At 37.7% G+C, this 26,248-nt stretch overlaps 2 protein-coding genes across 2 annotated transcripts; both read left to right on the top strand.

The window, feature by feature from the left end:
• LOC127497297 (myelin basic protein-like) lies at window positions 1-17,403 on the top strand. The gene is made up of 4 exons (XM_051865665.1): window positions 1-256; window positions 4,182-4,230; window positions 5,810-5,873; window positions 15,819-17,403. The coding sequence occupies exons 2-4, from the start codon at window positions 4,186-4,188 to the stop codon at window positions 16,118-16,120; spliced, it is 411 nt and encodes a 136-aa protein (XP_051721625.1). The 5' UTR covers window positions 1-256; window positions 4,182-4,185; the 3' UTR covers window positions 16,121-17,403.
• Window positions 16,062-25,878, top strand: LOC127497298 (myelin basic protein-like). The gene is made up of 5 exons (XM_051865666.1): window positions 16,062-16,285; window positions 23,695-23,796; window positions 23,892-23,918; window positions 25,013-25,093; window positions 25,170-25,878. The coding sequence occupies exons 1-5, from the start codon at window positions 16,169-16,171 to the stop codon at window positions 25,203-25,205; spliced, it is 363 nt and encodes a 120-aa protein (XP_051721626.1). The 5' UTR covers window positions 16,062-16,168; the 3' UTR covers window positions 25,206-25,878.
• Window positions 25,879-26,248: the final 370 nt, after the last annotated feature.

Below are 26,248 nucleotides of genomic sequence, written 5' to 3'. Positions count from 1 at the left end.
GAAGTAGAGTGTGTCCATTCAGACAGCGTAGTAAACATACGCGTGAGGTTTCATCGCCCCACCCCACTGAATAACACGGAGCTTCAGAGAAGCAGGAAGTGCTGGTGGATCATCATCCGAACCACATGCTGCTGAAACACAAAAACAGAGCCTACAACATTGTATTTTGCGCCGATGAGGATTTTTTGATGAACTGCTGAGGCGAGCAGCCGAAACCTGCAATCTACACATCGCGTGGACGCGTTTGGGCAAACAAGTACGTGTGTGTGTGTGTATGTGTGTGTGTGTGTGTGTGTTTGTGTGCGCGTCAAATCACGACATCTTATTTGCTGTCGTCGCCTTTGCTTGAAACAAGCTGTATCAGTGCTCAGTGTGCTTCCTCGCTGATCAAATGGTGTAGTTATTTCTGTCAGGACTGGACCCCTGTATTATGTAACCTGTCAGGGTTTGGTCACTTCCAGATGTGATGATGTTACTGTTAGCCACTGCATTTCTGTCATTGTAACTCAACATTGTCACAGCGCGACATTCACGTGAACAGCGAGTAACGTTATTTGTTTTTCCGTGTCGCCAGAGGCCCCGATTTGAGGCAAAAATATCTAGGTGATGTCACTGTTCATTTGCATAAACTACACTAAACTAGCGCGTGTCGAGCAGATGTGAGGAGCAAGCACATTGTGAAAGTAATCTTTTTAGTTATTATTGTTTTGTGTTGACAGATTATTAACAGGAAGGCATACTTTTCCCCATCGAGTGCCCTCCAGATGTTTTCAACCTGCGAACAATTGCAGAACTTAAAAGATGTAAAAGCTTCAAGGCTTTTATAATAATCGGATATTGCTGAAGACACTTTAGTCTAAGGTTTAAGGTGAATATACGACTGTGAACTGTCAGTTTCCGCGTTTTGGTTCTTGTTCAGATGGAAACTAATGTGGGCGAATGGGCTGCAGTCGATGTGTTGGGAAACTACAGGCGGTGTCTACACTCGATAGTGGTCGAGTGTACGTGTCTCTGTCTGTCTCACCTGCCGACTCGTTTAGTAGATGGGAAGCCGAGTCGAATAGTGTAGGAGTCGACTCCAGCACATGAATCGACTCTCGTTTTCGTCAGAGAGGTGAAGGCAGCTGTCACAGAAAACGTCTTTTTTTTTTTATCTTACTTCACAAAAACATAACAGCCAGTCACATTGTAATTATAGCCTGCATACACCTCCGTGCCAGATGAATGATTTCATCGAAGTTTTATTAATACAGTAAATATTAATTTGATTTGCCATGCTTATCCTTTTTAAAAACAAGAATAAACACATTAATAAGTATGTTTCTAGATATTATTTGTAGTATTGAACTCACCTGTCCAATTAGCTTTTTTTCAGGAGATGACGCGTATCGCCCTTCCTACCGTTTAGATGAATTAGATGAATTCATTAAACAATACATTTAATAAAACTCTGGAATAATATTCGACCAAGGCTGTTTCTACTGACTTTTCCCTCTTTAAAATTAAGTATTAGCAACAACTATTAATCGATGGTGATGCTCATTATTTCCAGGTAATGTCCTCCCTAAACTGGACTAATTTGGACAGTCACACTAAAGCTGTTTTAGGCGTCGTGTCAGTGTGTTAAACGACCCTGCTTTGAAATGGAGTAAATGGAGTCGATTCCGGAAGTTGATTCCATCGACTCCTACGGTGGGAGTCAGGAATCAGAGTCGACTCCGAAAAATCCGGAATCGAACATCCCATTTTAGTGAAATGTCGCCCTCTTCTGTCGGTGGTCCGTCACACACGCTCCCGAATAAAAACATTGATAACGCACACAAATTAATGTCACATTATTCTGTATTAACAATTAACATTAAACTTTGTAATATATTTTTATATTGTAATACTTTCACATTGAATCTCCAAATGATTGTAGAAACAACATGAAGATGGTATATTGTAAGTATTCGATTAATGGCATTATGAAGACACCAGTACTGATACTGATGTCTGTATTAAATGGAGCAATTGAGTAATTATAGCCATTCAACATTAATTGAAAGCCATCATTTTTAACACTTAAAAAGCGTTTAACTTGAGTGAACTTAAAACAATCTTCACATAAACCCATTATAATCAAGGTCACATATGTGTTTATTACAGTGTTGTTTCAGTAATACAGTGATGTTTGTGTCAGTATTAACTCTCTCTGTTTGAATGACAGCTGTCAGTCAATTTATGCCCACTAAGTTTATTTTGCACAATAATTTTGATGATAAGGAAATGACTACTAGTTAAAGTGTGTTTGGTCTTGTTAATTAACCCTCTTCTTCAGCTTGTGTTCGTTCTCTCTTCATCTCAGACACAGCGTTATTGACCAACAGCTGGATCATTTCCCTTTCAGGTGTTTGTTTTCCACAACCGTTGATGATGCATCATTAATAACGGCAGTATGAAGTAAACCCGCGTGATTATGGTAGTGACGAGCGCGCAGCACATTCCTCGTGTGTTTGTAATGTTCTTACATGCTTTTACACGCACATTCCTCTCAGACCTGCTGTGAGGAAACTCACATGCTGCCGTCTGTAATGATCATCACTGCTGATGCTTTAATATAGAACTGAAATGATTTCAGTGTGTATCAGTACTTTTGAACATTTCCAAAATGTGGTAATACTGATAACCATGATAAGTTTCATCACTGTAATCATAATATAATTAGACTTTATTTAGGATGGTCCACTTCAGACATTCGACTGACTATAAGGGACTTTGATACACGTCGACTTAGTCTACTAACCCGAACCCTAACCTAACAGTCTACTAATGCTCTAATGAGAGTTAGTGGACATGTAGTTACTGATAGTCAGTAACTACATGAAGGGTCACTTATGCATTTAGTTGAAGATCTGATGATATTCAGTGTAAAAATGTGTAAAAAAAAAACAAAAAAAACCCTGTCCTCCTGCCAGACTGTCCAGAGGAGCCTGAGGATTGATTTGTGTGTTTTTGTAGCTCACACTGTTCTCACATCAGGCAGCGTTTGAGAAGGAAAACACCTCACGAAACTGATTTCGGACAGACTTCTGAGGCAGTGTAACGGTTTAATGATCTACTGCAAAATAAAGAGAGCTTTGGTGGAAACTGAGTGAATATTTAATTACTACAGTAGTGATTTCTCACTAGAATTGACATCAGAAGTGGGAAACGTTAGTCAAAAACACACTTTTAAACACAAACTAACCAGAAACCACAACTTTTAGATGCCATCTTTAACAGAATCGAAGCACAGGATTGTGGGATGTCAAAGGCAGCAAAGGACACATCTATGCTGCCTTCAAAACTCGATCAGATGAAGGAATCTCAGGAGACAGGAAGTGAAGCTATTATTGGATTCGGACGGGCCTTGAGCCTCCGAAGGGAGCAGTTATAAGCTTTCGGATGTAGTTTGATTATATCAGGGTTATTATTGTTATCTAAAACCAAAACTATTAACAACACTTCTGTTCATTGAAATAAAGCTGAAATAAAATGAAATATAAATATTAGTTGAAAAACATAAACTGATTGAAAACTAGAAATGTTGCATTGGCAATAGACTGAGATAAGTGTAAGTTGAAGTACTAAAGTTTATTAACCAGAAATAAAAAAAATTAAAACAAACAAAAATAAATTAAACCTAAATACAAAAATTATGTGACAAAATGACTAAAAATTAAACTAAAATTTATAAAAATATAAAAATAAAAGCGAATTCAAAATATCACAGATTTTGTTTGGTCAGGAAAAAGCTTGAGAAGTCATGAAAATTTAAAATGGCAATTACCAGTCCTGGAAAAGTTTTGGAAAAATAAATGAACCCAGAAAGTTTTGGAAAAGTCATGGAAATTTAGTTGAACAAACTCTAATACTACAGTCGGGTGCTGTAAAGTTCTCTGCGCAGGAGCAGCTCATGCTTATTTTATTAAAACAAATAACAAGCAAACAAATAGCATTAACAGCCATTTATTTTAGTTATTTTATTTTTATTCTAATTTTACATACATAGACTTTCATGGAACATTAGCTCATGAATACTCAAAAGTCATGGATATTTATTAGTAAAACGTGTATGAAATATTAATGAAACTGTAATAACAGTGGATTGTATGCGGTAATTGTGTGTAATAAAAGCTCTTTCTCTCTCTGTGTTTCAGGAGCATGGGCCAGCATCTTGGAAAACGTGAACCACTTTCTGTTTCCAAGGTATGTCTGTCTGTTTTTTTCCATCAAAAACAGGCCAAATTAGCAGTATGTTTATAGTTATTTTTATTAGTATTTTTTTGCGTCTTTAGCGAATCATAGAATTGCTCAGATTAAATGGGGTGCCTTGCGTTATGTTACAGTAATTTAACCGACATCCTGGGAAAGAGTAAGTACAGCACTTGTGATTATCATTTCTGCATGTTAGAGTTGATAACTGACAGCATTCATCATCCTGATAAAGTGTGAACATCCACGCTGATTCATGCCCTGTAAAGCCACAAGCACAACAACATTTAAAAAAAAAAAATCAACCATTTACATGGATATCCACTCGAACCGTATGTCATTAACGCAAGAGATCAGGAACTGCAAACTCTGGACTGAATCAGGCCAGAGCGTCACGTCTGTGGGTCAGTGAATGTGACAGAATCCGTCCTGTACAGCAGACGATGAGCCAGGGTGGAGAATGATGTTTGTTTCTCATCATCACATCACATGATCCATCAGTACATGATGAGAACCTTAAAGAGACAGTTCTCCCATCAAAGAACACTCTCTACTTCTGAACAAACATCATTCCAGTACAAAATGTTGTTCAGCATTTCTGTCTCCAAAATTCCCCTCCCTTTTATTGAAGTTTAAGATGGCAGCAGAACACACTAGACAGGTTTACTGTGGAAGTAAATTAATGACAGGCGTTTTTGAAATAAAAAAGCATGTTGAATTGCAATAATTAAAAAATCCATTGCATTAACAGCGCTGTGAACATTTCAACTGAAATCTTTTCACACACAGTTTCATTATTGAAAATTCAATAATCCATATTCAGACTTCATTTCCAAAACATTATAATATTATATAATATTCAATAGGCAATTTTCAGTCCATTTTATTTTGCTTTAAAAAAGAACTTCCACAAATCTAGTGGGGGAAAAAAGTGTTGTATATCCAGGAGCTGCAGGAACGGCAGTGGAGCGGCGATGTGCTGTTAGTCTTCTCACCAGCAGGTGGTGCTGTCCTAGTCATACTGGAGCACAGCTGGTTCACTAATGCCTCACACATGCTGCAGTTGTTCATGCGTTTCACATATTGCATGATTAAGTTCAACCAGTTACAATAAAATAAATATGCAAAGTGTTTAGAGTTTTTATCCTAATTTTACATTTCAAGAAGAAAAAGTTCTTACAGCAATGTGATCAGAAATCCCATGATGCATTGATTGAAGACATTCGGGTCATAAGTGTAGTGTAGTGTAGATATCACAATAAAAGACCCACTCTTAACACTCGTCTGATCTGTAATCACAGGTGCTGCTATAGTTCAACACATTCTCACGCAGTCATGCAGCGTTTGGATTATACACTGTTTATCTCTTATTAATCTGTATTATTATTGAATATATGCTCTCATTTGAAAGCTGCTGAAGGAAAAGGAAACATGACTTTTCCACTTTTGTTTTTTAGGTTTTGCTAATACATTGTTATTTCTGAAAAAATTAAGCATTGATTATTTATTTTATTGAGTTTTATGTAGCAGTATTTGGTTGTAAATGTAAAATGTTGTATTTGTGTTTTTGAAGGGATCCTCGACAGTATCTGATCACATGTCAGCAGCCTCGCCAGAGGCTCAGGATGAGGTGTTTGGTAAGAACAGTTTCATTCATTTATGTGCTTCATGTTTGCCTGTGTATTGCCTGATTTACCCGTCACTGTCCTGCTGCTTGAGATCATGACAGAAGGTCACGGACTCTAACAGATGTGGTCATTATATCACTGCAGTCTTATTTACAGGGTCCTTAAATGGTATAAGAAAAGTCTTAATTATCATTTCAAGAGATCTTAAATTTGGAGACAGAAGAACAGCTTCTGTACTATTGATTAGATACTTGAATATGTAAGAATATTCAGTAGTATTCGATAGTATCTAATCATCAGGTTGTGTACACATACAATTTGAGAATGCTGTGAAAAACTTTACAAAATGGTTCATTTGTGCAGAGCTGATTACACAGACTCATTAAATCTGAGAGCTTTCCGTCTGGGAAACTGCTGATTATTGTGAATTGATTTTTGCTCATGATTAAAGGGTCAGTTCAACAACCACAAAACACTGACTCCTGAAATTCCTTAAGATGAAAGCATACAGTGACCAGGAGCTGCCAACCTGTGATGATTGAAAAAAAAACAAACAAAAAAAACATAAAGGATAATAATTAAAAAAATTAGTATTCCATATGACTTGTGCACTATATTGCACATTTTCTGAAGCCATATGATAACTGTGTACAATAGGATATATACACTAGTGTTCAAAGGCTTGAAATAAGATTTAATAATGTTTCTGAAAGAAGTCTCTTCTGCTCAAAAATACAGTAAAAATAGTGAAATATTATTCCAATGTAAAACAGCTGTTTTCTATGTGAATATATAGTAAAGTGTAATTTATTCCTGTGATCAAAGCTGAATTTTCAGCATCATTACTCCAGTCTTCAGTGTCACATGATCCTTCAGAAATCATTCTGATATGACGATTTGATGCTCAAGAAACATTTATGATTATTATAATTGTTGAAAAGTTTCTTTAGAAATCTTTACTGTCACTTTTGATCAATTTAATGCATCTTTGCGGAATTAAAAAATATTAATTTATTTAAAAAAGGAAGACTGAAGACTGGAGTAATGATGCTGACCACTCAGCTTTGATCACAGAAATAAATTACACTTTACTATATATTCACATAGAAAACAGCTGATTTACATTGGAATAATATTTCACTGTTTTTACTGTATTTTTTGGTCAAATAAACGCAGCCTTAGTGAGCAGAAGAGACTCTTTCAGAAACATTAAAATCTTACTTTTGAACAGTAGTGTAGGAACAGATTTAACAGTTTAAATCTCTAAAAAGTAAAGTTTGTTAATATTAACGTTTATAGGGAATCCTCACATTGTATCATTGTTCACAGGGTTTATAACCACTGAAAAATTGTGTCCAATGAGCTGCTCAATCTCTGAAACCTTTATGTAAGTTTGCCTATGAGATCCAACTCCTGTAAAGCAAAATAATATTGTTGCAGTGATGTTTAGGTGATGCGGTAATAAGAAGCGTGGGGTACAGTAACAATGGCAGCTGTGTTTGTGTGTTTTGAGCGAGTCAGCAGTCGACGCAGTGTTTCTGCCGCATGGTTAAGGTTGTTGGAGCGAACACCAGCTGGCACCGGCTTCTGCGTCCATATTCAAGAGCTGATATTGTTGAGAAATCTCCCCGTCACTGCCTCACTGTTCACGGCCTCAACGTCACCGCAGCACTTCTCACTGTAAACCACTCACTGAAACTATTAACAACATTTCTGTTCATTGAAATAAAGCTGGAATGAAATAAAATATAAATATCAGATGAAAAACTACATGAAAATGAGAAACGTTGCCTTGGCAATAAACTGAAAAAAGATTAAAATGAAACACTAAAAGTATAAACTGGAAATAAATAGATAAAACTAAAACAAATAAATAATATAATATAAATAAATAAATAAAACCTAAATGACAATTTAGAAACTAATGAAATGACAAAAGCTCATGATGTAATGACTAAAAATTTAACTAAAATTAGCATGAAAACTATCAAATATATAAATGTAGAACTAAAATAACACTGCTGTAACTATTTTAAACAGCATTTATCTTGTTCAATAATTAAACATGCAGTTTACATTAACATTAATTGACAGAAAGTACATTTGTTATACTGCAGGAATCAGGAATATTTGTGAGTAAGGTGTAAAAACTAAAACATGATGATGGAAGAAATTTACATTTCAGCACCTACAATATGCACTTTCTCTTATACATTCATCTACATTTTAAAGGCACAATATGCAAGTTGTTTTGATTAAAATATCCAAAAACCACTAGAACAGTGTTATATTTTGTTGACTTGTGTACTTAAATTATCCCAAATGTTTCCAAGAATGTTTCAATTCAGAGAAATAAGCAATTTTAACCAGGACACGAATCGTGTCCATGTGTCGCCTATCAATGACATCATACCCGCGTTACCCTCGATTTCTGGTTTTATTTTGTAGAAACCATGGAAACACCAAAGACGCTTTAATATATTATGTGTTTTATTAGACAGGTGAGCAACTGTTTGGATACATTCATCAACAGAAAACTAATCATGTTATATAGCTCAACACACCAAGTCCTATATTGTTTAAATCTTGTTTGATTTGATTTACCGTGAGTACCATGTTTTACCGTGCCTAATATCAATCTATCTTACTGCAGTGTGCAACAAGTGTCTCATAGCAGCCGCCGAGCGAACACAGAGTAGCATTATAACAACTTTCAACACACAAATGTATGTAATATGATAAACAGCGCTGCTTTACCCCACATACGCTTGAGTGGAAGAAGCAGAAGTGGCGACTGCGGCATAATAAAAGTCCCGCTGCTCTCGAGGCGCGTGTCGCATTCGTCTCTCATTAGCAATCGCTCCAGCAGCCTCGTTCAGCTCCCATAGCACTCGCGCTGCTCTGCTTCATACTCCAGTGATGTTAATAATCTCATCCATGAACATGATTTCTGCCAGAGTCCCATCAGATTCTTTTCCACCGGCTGTAGACGTGAAGACAACACCTCCCGTGATTCCGTGAAATCAAGGTGTCATCAAGCTACGCCTTTGTTTTGAATAAGCGACCTCTAGTGGTGAAAATCTACATAGTGTGCCTTTAACTACAAATATAAATGTTGAAATAGTTTTAGTTTGTTAGTTGCCCTGGTGTTTAGTGTTTGTTTTAGCTGTCGTGATAACTGCAATATTGTAATACTGACAGAGGAACACAAGCAACCGCGATGTTCACATGCTTTTTTCCATAAGTCTATACCCTTCTTGTTTTACACTTCATGCATGTGTATTGAACATTAAACAAGTTAATAGGGATAACAAGAGTGAAGAATGTAATTTTTTTGCCATTCCAATGTAATTGACTGACAACCTGTCTAAAAAGTGCAGAGAAGAGCAGTGCTGATACTGGTGAAATATCTGCAGTTTTAGAAAGCCTCTCGTCCAGTCAAAAAATGGTGATAGTAATGCATATTCGGAAATTCCTTCACTGCGACAGACCTAGTACTGATGACCAAAGGATTGTTGTAACCATTGGTTGTGTCCGACTCTTGACTGGAGAACTGCTTTCTCAGTATCATTGTACTGTTAACTGCAGAACTGCTGTCACATGAGCTGGATCAGACACAGATAAAGCTGTAATCAAGCCATAAATATATTTGTGAAACCCTCGGCAATGAGTTCTCACTGCTTGAGACCATATGTATACACTATATTGAAATTTCCTCACTACTAAATATTCCACGGTCAACTGTTAGTGGTTTCATAACAAAGTGGAAGCAATTGGGAACAACAGCAACTCAGACACGAAGTGTTAGGCCACGTAAAATCACAGAGCGGGGTCAGCGCAAGCTACAAGACGTCAATAGCTACAGACCTCCAAACTTCATGTGGCCTTCAGATTAGCTCAAGAACAGTGTGTAGAGAGCTTCATGGAATGGGTTTCCATGGCTGAGCAGCTGCATCCAAGCCTTACAGCACCGAGTGCAATGCAAAGCGTCGGATGCAGTGGTGTAAAGCACGCCGCCACTGGACTCTAGAGCAGTGGAGACGTGTTCTCTGGAGTGACCAATCACGCTTCTCTGTCTGGCAATCTGATGGACGAGTCTGGGTTTGGCGGTTGCCAGGAGAACGGTACTTGCCTGACTGCACTGTGCCAAGTGTAAAGTTTGGTGGAGGGTCGATTATGGTGTGGGGTTGTTTTTCAGGGGTTGGGCTTGGACCCTTAGTTCCAGTGAAAGGAACTCTTAATGCTTCAGCATACCAAGACATTTTGGACAATTTCATGCTCCCAACTTTGTGGGAACAGTTTGGGGATGGCCGCTTCCTGTTCCAACATGACTGCACACCAGTGCACAAAGCAAGATCCATAAAGACATGGATGAGCGAGTCCTGACCTCAACCCGACAGAACACCTTTGGGATGAATTAGAGTGGAGACTGTGAGCCAGGCCTTCTCGCCAACATCAGTTCCTGACCTCACAAATGCGCTTCTAGAAGAATGGTCAAAAATTCCCATAAACACACTCCTAAACCTTGTGGAAAGCCTTCCCTGAAGAGTTGAAGCTGTTACAGCTGCAAAGGGTGGAACAACTCCATATTAAACTCTACAGATTAAGAATGGGATGTCATTAAAGTTCATGTGCACGTAAAGGCAGGCGTCCCAAAACTTTTGGCAATGTAGTCATATATATATATATATATATTGATTCTTCCTGTTCTTCTGGATTTTATTTTCCAGGTTTTTGAAAACAGGCTCCAGAAGTGTAGTCTAGTGTAACCACCGCTTAATGTCATTATATTCTGAGCACATCTCTGAGGAAACAGCCTCCGGTGAATTTCCATCAAACACATGAGAGCGACACAGCTGAGCATTTAAACAGGACCGGAAAGTGTTTTTATTATCTCTGTAGCCATCTATCATAATCACAGAATGAAAATAAAGGATGCTTAAAGGCCGGTGTTAAAGAAAGTAGTCTCAGAAATTGTTTTGAAATTTGACTGCAATGTTTCTAGTCACATTTTTTTGGCCAAGATTCGGCGGTTAATACATTTTTGGCCTTTTTTTTAATGCATTCCTAAACATTACAGCTGTAGGTTATATTTATGGCTGTTAGTTGTTTATAGCAGTGAGTAAGTGTTCTTCTTGGGCTGGCGTGTGGAGAGTGAGCTGGTAAATGCTGAAACAGACGAGGGCCTGTCTCTGGGGTCCGTGGGCGCCTCGGGTCCTCATGAATGCTGCCATAGAGGATCTGCAGCAGGGTGGGAGGCTGGATGCGGACCGCATGCCTGCAGCTCCTCTCAGAGACATGCTTCCCGTGCCTCGGTCCCACTGCTGCACACTGTGTGGGTCGAGCTGCAACCTCTCTCTGAAATCTGATCGGTCTCAGAAGTGTCTTTCACATTTCACATTTCACTTGACCAAAAACTGTTAAACCATTTACAATACAGCCTATATATGATATATATATGACTTTCTTTCCTCAAGAGAAGAGAAATTAACATTTTGGGGAAAAACATTCCAGGATTTCTCTATCTAATGCAAGTGAATGGTGCAAAATGTAGACCAAGGTGAACATTTGTAGTTAAACTGTATGTACATTTTTAAAATTTATTTTCCTGAAAATGACTGATCGTTTTACTAGAGAAGACCCTTATTCATCAGCTGGGGTAGGGTGGAGCCCTTTGAGGAAGGAAAGTTATTTACATCCTGGATGGCCTTGGGCTGATTAAATAATCAGGAAATTTTCATTTTTGGGTGAACTATTCCTCGAAGCTTCTCATATCATACAATTGTATAACAGAGAATTCTGTCCAATTCGAATGGGTCAAACGACCTGCGCTGTGTTCATCACTGGATAGAGTGGATGATTTTGCCTGTTGACCGACCCATTTAAGCCCTGGTGCTCCCGATGTGCTGTATGGACTGGCCATTCTAACCAGCATGTAACTTTGTTGAAGTTCACATGTACTTGAATTCACTTCATTGTCTTTGCAGAAGTAAGTTGTACAGAATGTATTTTTGGATGTTAGAAAAATATCATAAGTGAATCAAATCAATTGAACAAAAATAAACCAAGTATTCATAGAGAGTTTGCCTTGCTGTGATTTTTGAGTGGCTCAGTATTGCAATGTGTGATATTACGGCAATTTTTAACAAGATTTTATTCTTTTTTATATATATATATAATATATATATATATATATATATATAAATATAAATAACCATTACAATGTGGACAGCAGGGACGAAGACGAAGGTAATTCAAAAATAAAACAGGCTTTATTAATAATCCAAACACTTTGAATAAACATGCAGGAGAATAACGCAAACCACACACTGCATAAATGAGAGCTGACCAGGAACAACTGAAACACAGGGCTATATAAACAGGGCTAGAACAGAGGAAAGTAAACTAGACATATGTGAAACTAATACGTAACCAGTAACCAATGAAACTGAAACTAAACAGAGCGGGAAACAGGAACTAAAGGAAACAGAACAGAATGTCAAATTAAGGGCCCACAGAACAGAACATGAACCTAACAATAAGCTTGTTGGGCTAGTGTTAGTTCCAGTCCTCGAATCTGACTGAACGAGAGGCTTTCTAAGACTGCTGATATTTCACCAGTATCAGCACTGCTCTTCTCTGCACATCTAGACAGGCGGTCGGTCAGCGCAGTTACATTATTACATTGTCTTTGAGCGAATACGTTCAAAAACGCTGATTCATTCATTCATTAAAATCTACGGAGCCTCTGTACAAATCACAAAAAAATTACATTCTTCACTCTTCAATCATTAACTTGTTTTACACTTCATGCATGTGCACTGAATTTTAAATAAGAAGGTTATAGCTTTATGAAAAGAAGAAAACATGAACATTGTGGTTGCTTGCGTTCCTCTGTGTTTGGCTTGCCAGTATTGTGGTATTACAATATTGTGGTTATTACGACAGCCCAGACTACTCTTTCACCAAGACACGAGCCGACACTGCATGTCAGTGATCTCTGAGTGCAGATGAAGGCAGCAGTGAGGCCGACAACGTGTCTGCAGCAAGAGTACAGTTCACAGTCTAAAGCAAAAATAAACGAAGCCTCACCGGCATAACCAATCCAAAAGAGCCTTCAGGGTGAAACAGACCCAGAAACTTTATCATAGACATCACTGATGGCACAGCAGAGGAATAAAAAGGAAGGAAAACCCTATACAAATACAAACCAAGTTGCTTCAATCCAGACATTCAACATTTCATGCAATCCATGCTTGAAAACACAGCAACACTTTCACTGATCTGGAAGAACAGTAATATTCAACTCAATTCAAGTTTATTTGTATAGCACTTTTCACAATACATATGTTTTCAGAGCAGCTTTATGGAAAATGCTTGACTCAAAGATGAGTATAAAAAAATGAGTATCAGCTATAGTATGTTCTGGTTAATTAACATCATGAATTCAGTTAAGCAGACACAGTGAACATGTTAGATTGATTAAAATATAAGGATAATATTACAATACAAGAATATTTGATAGGTTTTGTATGTTGATCCAAAGTTTTGCAGTCATTTGAAATCTTCGCAGTTGTCTGTGTCACCAGAAATCATGGCACAGGCTGGACCAAACTGGAGCTGCTGCAGTCTATAGTTACTCCAGGATGGTCATCCTGAGGTAGAAACGGGGAAGAATGAACATAGCTGCTGTTCATAGCATCTTAGACAAAAGATGATCGTACCATTTCATTAGATATAACTGTATACGATTATGAGAAGCATAATGTGAATGCTTGGCTAAAGAGATGTGTCTTTAATCTAAACTGAGACAGTGAGTCTCAGTTAGCCCCGAACATCATCAGGAAGACTATTCCAGAGTTTGGAGCAAATGTGAAATCACTCTCCCTCTGTTAGCTGGTTTAGATATCCTAGGTACAACCAGAAGTCCAGAGGTTTGTGCGTTATGCTTGGTCAAGGGAAGTTTATATGGACTGACCCTCGACCCCTCAAAGTGTACTCATATGTACACTTCAGGTACTTCAGTCCATATACCACAATGCAACATGACTGCGATGTCACAACAAATCTCACAAATCTCACCATCCTCACCACAACTCTATATGATATATGAATTATTTTGAGAATTAACTGCATAATATTTGTTGCTACCTTAAGCTTACTGTTTGTTACAGTCGTATTTTATTGTATTGTTATTTTAATCATTTGTAATTTTAGAAATATTCTCCAACAGCCCAAGCATAGCTATAGGAATAGAGAATTAATAAGGGGAAAAATGTAAATAATAAATCAGCTTTACAGTGGATTCCACGGAGAAGCATAACAGCAACAGCTGGAACTGGGGCTTTAGTGAATCATGAATGGCTGTCTGTTTTGGCACAGAATTCTTCTGGCTTCTGCTAGAAAGCTGAAAATGAAGAGAACTTTCACCTTTCAGCATGACAATGATCCAAAACACACATGTAAATCAACAAAAGAATGGCTTCAGTAAAGAAAGATGAATGTTGTGGAATGAACCAGCCAGAGTTCAGATCTGAATCCTATAGAAGAGGGCCGATCACAGGAGACGCCCTCACAACTTAACAGATCTGGAACATGCTTGAAAAGAAGAGTGGGAAAATATTCCCACTCAAGATGTGTCAAAATATTAGTGGGAAAATATTAGTCAAGATGTGAACTGACAGACTCCTGAGTTCTGTAATGAAACCAAACGCTGCTTCAACTGTGTACCAGTTCAGGGGGTGAACACTTATGCACTTACTTACTTCACGTTTTTTATTTACATATTTTTCTCTGAAATGTCACTGTGGTTTTCAGTGGCACTGCATGTAGGTTGTAAGTTCTAAGTATCTTTTGTAAGTATGTTTTACATCACAAAATCCAGCTGTTTTAACAGGGGTGTGTGGACTTTTTATATCCCTTGTATGCTTTATAGCAAATCTCAACCACTTGATTGTTTGTATCATGTCAACTGTAAACTATATTACCACCCAACTCTAAACTGCTAAATCTAAACAATTAGACATGAACATGATGAAACTCTATAAAGCTGATTTGAAAGAAAGAAAGTGAGAAGTGCAGTACAAATAAATTGACATGACTTGACTGAAAGAGCAATTCTACCACCACAATAAAGACCACACCGAGAATCTAGGACTTCAAATTAAACTTGAACACTTGAGGATTTTGAACAACATTTTTAACAAAGTTATGGTGTACAATTATGATGGTTTTTTTTTTGGTTTTTTTTAAATGTCTAAGGGCACTAATCAAATGTAAACACATTTGGGTAACACTTTGTTTTACAGTGTCCATGTTACATGTACTAACTCTAGTAATAACAGTAAATTGAGCATAATTACATGTAACTAACCCTAAACCAAACCATAACCTTTTAACTAAAAATCATGCAAATCTCATTTGTAATAAAACAAAATAGAAGTTTTGGACCTGCCCTAAGGAGTCATTTGGAGCAGCCACACCTTACGTGATGGACTTGAGAAATGAGATGAGTTTCACTTTGCAGAGAATTCGCAGAATCCAGCCTGGGGAAGTTATTCCAGTCACACTGTTTCCTTTGTCCTTCTACAATAACTTTGTGATGAGACAAAGAAGCTCTGTGAGGAACACTGGAGTTCAGATTCTCTTGTGTTGTGTGGTACAGTCACGGCTTTGTCTCGCTTTCACTGGGTTCAAACCTGACGACCTCCTGAGGAAGCGCAGCTCTGAAACGTGTGGATCTCCACGTCTGTTAAGTTTTTATGTCCAAGGAGAAAAACACGATCATACGAGCTACTCATCGGCTCATGTTTATTAGTAGGATCATTTCTCAAAGAAAAGTGCTGGTAATGCAATGAGTTGTTAGTGTGCACTTGTATAGCACTTGTTGGCTGTGTAGGTGATGACAATGATCTTACTGTCCAGCGTCAGATAACTCCCGATGTTTCTGTGCAGGAGAGGGGGAGGCGGACCTCAACCAGAACAATGGCTGCTCCAGCAAGAGTCCAGCGGTGACCGACTCCATGAACGCCGCAGTAGATCACAGCAGCTGGAAGCAGCCGAGCACAGCCGACCCCGACACCTCAGAGCCCCGCCCACACTTGGTCCGCCTCTTTTCTCGAGATGCCCCGGGCCGCGAGGACAACACCTTCAAGGACCGCCCCTCGGAGTCGGACGAGCTTCAGACCATCCAGGAGCACGGCGGCAGCGGCGGCTCAGAGTGCGGCTCGGATTGTGCAGAGCAGGACCTCGAGTAGATCTCCTCCTCACCTACTCTTCCTCACTCACCTCAGCAAACACTCGCTATGGCGTCCGCAAGCTCTTCCCAGTCAACCTTCAGGCTGGGCCGCAGCAAGAAGAGCCCTACTGTCATGGATCAGATCGGAAAGTTCTTCGGAGGGGATAAAAAGAAGAAGGGAAAGGTGAGGATTGAGCAGACTTCAACTTCTCCACATGAGCCTTTACTACTGTTCTGCTTGCTTGAGTTTATCTTGACCTGCAGTTATTGTTCGATTACCACCAGTAAACCAATTGCGTGTGATTTTCTTTTTCTTTTTTAATTGACTTTTGACGTGTATCTTAAAGTGTATTGCGCGCCAAACCTGCCGTATATCCAGTATTGAATGAAGCTGCGGTTTGGTATGTTATGGGATTTTACTGTGATTCAGGGATTCGACATACAGCGTGAGAATTATGTTTATAAACGTGAGCTTTTATAAGATTTTCAGATGCCTGTACAGAACAAAATCTAGTGTTTTTACATCTCTTCACTGACAGCAAATGACACAGCAAGTGAAAAGTTCAGCAAATATGGTACAGTACCTGTGGGATATTGAGTGGATTTCCACATATCTTTTCATACAGTATATGCGACTGGTGAATATCATATATTTTAGAATCCAGTCATCTTGTAAGGAAGCGCCTCAGGGTTTTTCACGGTACGGACGGAGGCTTGGTTTCTAAAATGAATTTGCATAGTTTTGGAAATGATCTTTAATTATCTTTATTATTGCGTGTGTAATTATGCAATTTCTAGAGCCTTAAATTTTAAGACAAAAAAGAGGGAGGTGAATCATTTTTCCTTCTAAAACAAAGATATTTAAGCTGTTTGGGAAACTTTTTGAAATTAGACCTCTGTGATGTGTGTGAGTTTATAGTTGTGACCTTATTTTTAAAGTGCCAAATGATGGTTAAAGCTGATGTAACAGAATTACTGACATTGATTATAGTTCATGTTTATGTGGAGAAATAATGTGAGCGAGACTGAGATTGTGATGGTTCCAGCTGTATAATAGTTTGTCTGTTGATGTCTTAAATACGCCTCAGGGGAGCTCGTCTCATCTCGTCTCGTCTCTCTCTCTGTAACAGTGTGATCTTTAAGTGTTAATGCCGCACTATTAACCCTACGGATTGTGTTTCGTTTGTAACAAGAGCTTGTGTAACCTACCTATTCCCGAACAACCCTGACGCTGTTCCCTCGCCTGATCCTGTCTTGAGCTTTTTCACATTTGCTTGATTAAAATAAAACTAACAACATGAACACTGGCTTTTTTGTTTATTTGTTTAGCTCAGATTAAGGCTACCATCACATTTTGCTCTTAGTAAAACATTGAATCTGCTGTGATAAGGATCTCATTCAGTGCAGTTTTTGCTGCTGTCACAATGAAAAATTCCCAAACTAAAGTGTCTTGATAGGGTAGCCATTTCCCAGAACACTACTAAAAATGTTGAATGTGCTTTGAAACAATAGTTGTTCAATGCAAATCTGGGTTGTTGTTTTTTTAAATTTGGGCAAAATAACACCTTTTTTAATTATTCTAGAGCAAATACAAAAATATTGAGATGTATATCGCTTCTCGTCAATATTTGGAAAGATATCAAGTTTTAGGTATGTTGCCCAGCCCTAGAATAAATGATCCTCCAAATATAGATCTGTGAGGCAGCTATATCAGAGCCACAGCGTTTCAATGTAGTTTCAGTAATGAAACGGAAGTAGCTTCCATCGTTTTCACCAGAAGATTGAGTTATGACATTATGAGGTCAAAAACCCATGATTTAATCATTCACAATAAGATCTATAACATGCATTTACAACATAGATGAGGTGAATTTTCCTGTAGACTTATGATTTTGTTCTAAGCAAGAGAAAGCAGTTCTGAAAAAGTATTAATGGGTAATGGGTTGTGGAGAAATCTGATCGTATTTTTCTGACAGGAAACTGCTAATTCATATGAACACAGAACACGGATGTTAACTTTATCCCCTGATAATAAACCGCTACGGAAATGAAAAACCACACTGAAGGTTCAGTTTCTTCTTCACAAGAAGTTTTTCATTTTCACTGGGGTTCAAAAGTCCAAAAGTGATGTCTGAAGGGGATTTTTGTTGTTTAATGACCGTACAGGTTCCATTAAACCATCAAAATATGAGGAAAACATGTTATATTGTTAAATATGAGTGAAGAACAAAACACTAAACTTGGTTCAGTTGTTAACCTGACAAAATTATTTGGCAAAAAAGTCAAGCTACAGCTACAGGTTTTATTTTACAATGCAAAAAAAAAAAAAAAGCAAACATTGACTATACAGCATAATCAGTTATTAATATTTAATTGGTTCTCTCTTGTTTTTGCATGTGTTCATAATTTATTTGTATGACAGTCTGGACAAAAGTGATGTCACACAAGTTGTCATGTTTCATTGTGTTATTATCACAAATAAAACAATCGACTCCAAGCACAACTACACAACATGACTACAACATCTATAACACATTTTAATAATATTTGAATAAAGGGTGATGTCGTCAGTTTTTCCAGGCGGGATGTCACTTTTGCCCACTACTGTACATGTGTTAAAAATCTCCAGTCTCATTTTTCAGCCTTTTGATGACGTATCTGAAATGGTTTGAAAGGTGGTTTCTTCAGAGAAAGAATAATTATGAAATAATATAGCCAGTTAGATACAAAAATATTTAATGCAAGAAGTAAAGTCCACTCAGAAAAAGAAGGTACAAAAGCTGTGACTGGGGCGGGACCCTTTCAACAGGTGCACTTTTTACCCCTAAACGGTGTGTATTAGTATCTTTAAGGAACATATTAATACCTAGATGGTGTATATTAGTACCTTTTGAAATGGTACTGTCCCAGTCACAGCTTTTGTACCTCACTCATGTTTTCTGAGAGTGTACAGTATAAATAGTTACTAAATGCTTAACCTTTAACTAACCTGTAAAACCTCTAACAGCACACGTTCTGCAGGAAACCCTTCCTCCAGGATGTGGGTACATGCTGTACAACACATTTGAGGGAAGGGATTTCAGGATGTTGGTTCATGGATTAGCCCTAATGCCTAATTCTTAAGGAAGTTGTGTTGATGGATCGGTGTGAGGAAACTGAGGTACAATCCTTCATTAAACATACAGAGATGGCTTTGGAGGGACTCTGACATGTTCTTCCCAGCTCTCCATCATCATCATCATCATCATCATTTTTTTAACCCTTAAACACATACTACCCTTTATTGACCTGAGACATCATTCGCTAGCACATCCAAAGCACAAAGTTCCTCCAGCGGGAGTTCTTCTCTATATCAGTGTCAGTGTTTCTGAACTCCCTGAAACACCTCCATTGTAGTCTTGAGTTTTCTTCACAATATTCCTCATTTAAATAATTAATACGCAGAATAAAGGGGCAGGGGCCTGCTTAAGTTAGTTAGTAGTGTTGAAACTGACGGTTATGGTAAGGGGCGGGACATTTCCCAAACACCAATCACAACACACTGCACTGAAAATATATGTAAAGGCCCGTTCACATAAAGACGAATATTCGGTACAAAAATTCAGTGTGATAACCATTTAAATTTGAATGAATGTTATGAACTGCATCTGATCACACCGGCACATTCATATGCCATCAGTGCACCAGATTGTTTTTACGGAGACTCTTTTCCATCACACTGCAAAAAAAAAAAAAAAAACGTGTTCACTTGCCCACAGCCGCCGGATTTTTGTGCTGAACATTCGTGTTGGTGTGAAAAGGCCTTAAAGGGACACTCCACTCAAAAATGAAAAATCTCTTCATTTACCCTCCGGCCGTGCCACATGTATCTCACTTACTTTCTTCTGTGGAACACAAACAGATAATCTTACAAAATACTCCATCTCTTTAAATCCACATAACGCAAATAAATGAGACCCTCAAATCTGACGCTTCAAAAACCACACAAAACGAACATGCCAGTAATCCATACAACCGCATCGATTCAATCGGGAGCTTAAAATCTCCGTTTGTGTTCCACAGAAGAAAGAAAGTCATGTTCGTCTGGGACGGCTTGAGAGAAAATGAAAAATGAATTTTCATTTTTCCTTGAAATATCCCTTTAAGATGCTTTATAATAGTAGTAGTACAACATGACTTGGCATACACATGTATAAATGTAGAATAACCAGTGTATTTCATCATATTAACATGTTCCACAAAGTCTGACAACCATAAAGATATCTACAGCACAGCGGGATAATAGGGATTTATTGTCAATGAATAGAATATCAAGAGTCTTTTGTCGCCCTCAATCCTCACTAGTTTGTAAACTTAGGTCTGTCCATGAACCAAAATTAAGACTAATTACCCCTAACTAACTGCTAGTTGGTAATACAAGTTCTTCATTTTTTTTAAAATTTTCTTTATTAATCCTGAAGATTAGGATTGCAAAATAGATAGTAAATATCATGCTGCACTAGAAACACAGATCAGAGTTTGCAGTGTTGAAGTTATTACAGTAAAAATGAAAGTTGAGTGTCTGACCAATAAAGAATAAGCTGTGTTCGTTTAGGTAACGAGTTTAACGCAGACTATTAAAAACACTATCTGATCATCAGTTGATGCTTTCAATCGTGGGCTTGGCCAATCCGTCACACCACCATGACATCAAAATGGACACTTCTTTTTTTTATGGAAGGTTTCGGTGTTTATTGTGTAAGGAATAATTGATGGTAAGTATCCGAATATTCTTACTTCCCTACTATCTATGCTATATTCACAGTATTCATAAAACAGTGGGCAGAAGTAGCTGGATGACCTGCTGTTTCTGGCAACATTATATAGACAGCTGTTCAAAAACAACTGTACAGACCCAAAGTACAAAACACTTTTCAATAGTCCTGAAGTGCCAGTGTCTTTCTGAGTTTAACAACTTTTTATTTTCAAAGTTTGTGAAAATAAAAAGTTGTTTTTCCTGTTATCTGTCTGTCCCACTTTTTGAGAATAGATATGGAAACGACTCTCTTACAGTGATTCTTACAGTGACGTGACGCCGACAGTCAACATCTGACTTTGGCACAGGCCAAACACTGAGAACTCAGGAGATTCGAGCATTCAACAGTCCCGCGGTATCAACTGAATTTCAAATGAAGTGTGGCACTTCTGATTTTGGAGAACATCCTCTCAAAAGGACTGAGTTTCATATAATAAGGTTATGCTACAAGTAATCCTTATGCGTTAGTTTTAATAAATGAGCTGTATATTTGTTCTTTATGCTTTATTTACCATCAGGAAAAATGACTTAAAGCTTGGTATTTTAATGTGACAAGAGCATTTGTGTCAAGAGCTCTTATCAGTCCGCTGCTTTATGACTACAGAAGAATCATGATCCTAACCTTTTCATCCATACTGAATCTCAGCTGGTCAGACAGTGATTCATTTTTTTAAGAATCGTTAAAATACCGGAACACTGTGAGTTTATTAAAGCTTGGCTTCAGTTAAATGAATAGTGCTCGTAAATGGCTGAGGCGTCTGAACATTTCTTTCTTCTGCAGAACACAAAAGAAGATGTCTGGATGAATGTTGGTAACCAAATATTTTCGGTTCCCTTTGACCAAAAAATACAGTACCAACATTCTTCAAAATATCTTCTTTTGTGTTCTGCAGGTTTGGAAAGACATGAGAGTGAGTAAATGATGACACAGTTGTCTATCTCTTTAAGGGTGTAAAGACAAACACTAACCACTGGTTTCACAGACAAGGCTTGAGCTAGTCCCAGACTAAAATGCACGTTTGAGCTGTTTGAACTGAGAGCATTGTTTTGTCTCAAGATTCACACCACTAAGGCATGTTTATAAAAGCTGCTCAAATGTCCTAATTGAACTAAGGCCTAATCCTGGTTTAATCTAAGCCCTGTCTGTGAAACCGGGCCATAATGAGTTAAAATGGTAAAGTTAACAAGCCTGTGGAAACTCTGTTATACACAGAGCAGTTAAAACACATCCCCATATGTGGCGATGCTGAAGTCTTCCATCTACTTCTGTTTCTTAATAGCTAACAAAAGCAAACCTAAGCCTGTCTCAGTAGTATTGAACATAAATGCATGACCTTAAAAGTCAAGTATTTATGAATAATTAAATGTATTAAGATTAATGAATTTAGCTTGAAGTATTAGAATTAGTACTTTCGCGTAAGAGCGTAACTTCAGTGTGTCGAGTCTTCCGTTCTCATCCGCTTCCAGCTATTTTAACTGTTCGTTATGCTGATATTGAAAACTTGTTTGTTGTCATATTATATTTAATTTATTATCTAATCATAAACCCACTAGTTTGTAGCACAAATTATGTTACCATTTACTGTATTTTGTAATCCATTCTTCCATTAGATTACCCATAGCGGCCAATGAAGCGGAAGTATCGCACATTCACTGAAAAAAACGTACTTCTGCATAGGCTTTACTGCGTGACTTGATGAATATCAATCAGGCCATGATGACATTGATTGGTAACCTTCGTTGCATCCAGTCATGTAACATTTCGGTGTTTATTGTGTAAGGAATAATTGATGGTAAGTATCCGAATATTCTTTCTTACTATCTATGCTATATTCACAGTATTCATAAAACAGTGGGCAGGAGTAGCTGGATGACCTGCTGTTTCTGGCAACATTTGGTACTTTTGTAATCATTAACCAACGAGCCGAAACACAACATTACAAACTTTGATTTGATGGACAAATGTACAAGACTGTGTACTTTAATGAGGGAAAGAACTACAATCCCACAAAGCATTGTGAATGACATACATTAAAAACAATAGAGAAATATGAAACTATTATTGTAAAGATGTTTATTATATACAGTTTAACCCTCGTGTTCTGTTGCGGGTCAATTTGACCCATATAGACAGCTGTTCAAAAACAACTGTACAGACCCAAAGTACAAAACACTTTTCAATAGTCCTGAAGTGCCAGTGTCTTTCTGAGTTTAACAACTTTTTATTTTCAAAGTCATGTAACATAATTAATCTGAGCTACACTGAAACAAAAACTACAGAGGATGAAGCGAGTCATTCAGACTGGAATCCGATCAGATTTAGCAAGTGTGAACGGCAAAAAAACACACGAAATGTGAAGCGTTTTTTAGCTACTTTCATATGTGGTTTGAAATCCTATTGTTGGATTTCTGGAAATCCATTTCACATGGTTTATGTGACTTTCTCATGTCATGTAAAATGTAAACGTCATATAGGAAACATGCTGAAAGTCGCTCAGAATCAAGGTTGTGTTGCTGAGCTGGTTGAGCAGAAAATGACAATAAATCAGAGATCGATGGAGACGACAGCACAGAATAAACCAACGGTTCTGCCGCTGCCCTATGCAGTAGTCCAGCGCGGCGGATACACATTACTGTCATGTTCAAATCAGATCTGAACAGCTGCGATACACAGTGTGGACAGACAGTATTCCAGATTTCAACCGAATACACAAATAATCGGATTTGGACTGACAGTGTGAACATAGCTGTTTGGACTGAAGAATGCTGGAATGTTTAATGTGTTGTCCTCACCACAGGGCTCTTTTCGAGGTGGTTTGTCCGCGTCCCCTCAGAGATCGAGCGCGTCCCCGCGGCGCCGTCCAGATGAGGGCGCTGTCATGCACTTCCTCAGAAACATCGTTCGTATCTCCTGTCTCCTACAAATATTGAATTATAGATTTTTTTTTTTAAATTGATGATTCTAATTGTAGTTTATCCCCCCCACCCCAATTAGGTTTCTCCCTCCACCCCAAAATCTAAGGTAAGTCTTTATGAGAAATATCTGTTGCTGACTAATACTATTTTTAATTGTCATGCTTTGCCTTTGATTCATTACATGCAGCTGTTTCATGTGCCACATACAGATTTGATCTGAATTCACAATTTCATCTCACTCAATTATACCCATACATATTGTATTTTATAATATTTTACAAGTAATCAGTACACTGTACACTTGGCAAAACTCAAAAATTTAACTGAGTTAAACAGTTACATCAATTTTTTTAAGTTAAGAAATTTAAAGCTTAAGTAAGCAGAACTGGCAGATTTCAATTTTATACTCTTTTGTACAATTTCATTGCTCTTGGCTTGAAAGTAAATTCATACATTAACCTTAAAATTAACATGTAATCTTAACTTATGTCTGCAACTATACTAACTATATGTCGGTGCGCTGCCCACAAGGCTATCAGCGCCAACATCTTAAATTATATTTCTAGTAGTAGGTATAACTAGCTAATTCAGCAAATGCTAATTGGTAACACAATGCTTTGATAACATCAGCATAGCAATTGCTGAAAGAGTACATCAATATAGAACAATTATGAAATACCTGTTCTCAAACGAAGCTCATGCTCCACCCCCAAAAAAACCCCACATTAACAGAAACTCTTCTAAATTGAGATAGCATAGCTAAATCCCCACTTAACATTAATCTTGCACAAAAAACATAATATAACACCTACATGTTAGCATCATGGAAAAGCATGCTGGGAAATAGAAATCGCAGCCCAGTTTCAGGTAAATTTAAGTTTATCTAAATGAAAAGAAAAAAGATAATAAAACTCAAAACAATGAAACAATTCGAATTTCTTAAAATGTCTCTGTTTTGTGAACTCAAAAGAAAAAGAAAGTTCTAAATACTCATAAAAGTTCATTTGATTGAACTAATTTGTTTAATTTGAGTTTGCCTTACTCAAACCAATTAATTATTGAGCGTTAGGGTTTACCATGTAGCTCTGAATTTATCTGTCATGATTCACCCCGTCTCAAACTTCTGCAACACTAACAAAATGATTCTGACACAATATGAAAAGAGCCTAAATGAAGGAGACGCTGCTGCTTTATTAACAGAGAGAGCAGAAATCACAGAGCAGCAAAGGCCAGAAGGGACGTGGAGACAGTCAAAGCACCTTAACCCGCATCTTCAAACGGGTAACAGTCTTCTTCCTCAGTAATGAACATGTGACATCGACAGTCGACTCTAATGTGTGCGTTTTCTCTCTTTCAGGGAGGAAGCCAGACTGCTTCATCTGCCAAGCGTTGAAACCCCATCACTTCTTCCCGTTCAAAGATAGAGGAAAAGGATAAAAAATGAATTCTTTTTATTTTTCTAATACAGTAACAATGACTTGAAGAGGCTTTTGCATTGATATGTTACAATACAATCTGTGTCTTCTGAATTACTCCTGCTCTGTCCTGTCAGACTTGTACTGATGTAATTGTGTAATCTTTGAAAGCTGAATGACACTAACTAGTGTGCTGGTCAGACACCGATACTGAGCACCTGCGGCGATGTTTGTCTCGTTGAAAAGCTTTCGTCTCGTCTTGTAGTGTCACACTGACCTTGACACGGCTCACTGTGAGAGTAGACAGTACTGTGTATTAGACCTCAGATGTGTTTTCTACACTCTTCCCAGTCTGCGTCCCATAATCCATTAAACATATTGTGCATGTGCTGAGATCCACAACAGATGTATTTGGAGACTTCCAAACACAAACTGGCTTGTGAAATGTTAGTTTGGATCTGCTGATTTCTAACTGTAACTGTATGACTGATTCTGTGCCCTTTGCTCTTTATAGTTTGAGCCTTCATTTTCTGTTCATCAGGAAGCAATAGATACAAAAACAAATGGGGTCTTATTTAAACTAAAGAATATTTGATGTCTTGTATGTTTGTTATAGCTAATTAATGGTGACCATTAAAAGTGCAAAACGTTTCTGTGCTTCTTTTATTTGCCTGTTTGGCATATTTAGCAAAGTCTGATCTCTGGGTTTGTTGTTTTAGTTCACTTTTCCATTTGATTGTCAGTTTCCAGGTTAAAGAACACCATTATGTTCCTCACACTACAAGCTACACATACAATTTTTATGTTATTTTATATTAACATGCTTTTTATTAAAATCAAGTCACATCAAAACTGGTTCAAGTTCTCATGTTTTTCTAAACTGCTCATACTTCTACAGTATCTGTAAGAATGTTTTGTCTATCTTTTGTTCATTTCTAAAGGGTGTTGGTTGCATATTCATAGTCACCTTTTTGTACCATTACTCAGTAACTGCTCGATATATTGCAGAAGTAATGATGTG

This window comes from Ctenopharyngodon idella, chromosome 16, assembly GCF_019924925.1.
Source record: "Ctenopharyngodon idella isolate HZGC_01 chromosome 16, HZGC01, whole genome shotgun sequence".
In the NCBI taxonomy this organism is placed as follows: domain Eukaryota; kingdom Metazoa; phylum Chordata; class Actinopteri; order Cypriniformes; family Xenocyprididae; genus Ctenopharyngodon; species Ctenopharyngodon idella.
This window is presented reverse-complemented; position numbering and strand designations above follow the sequence as displayed.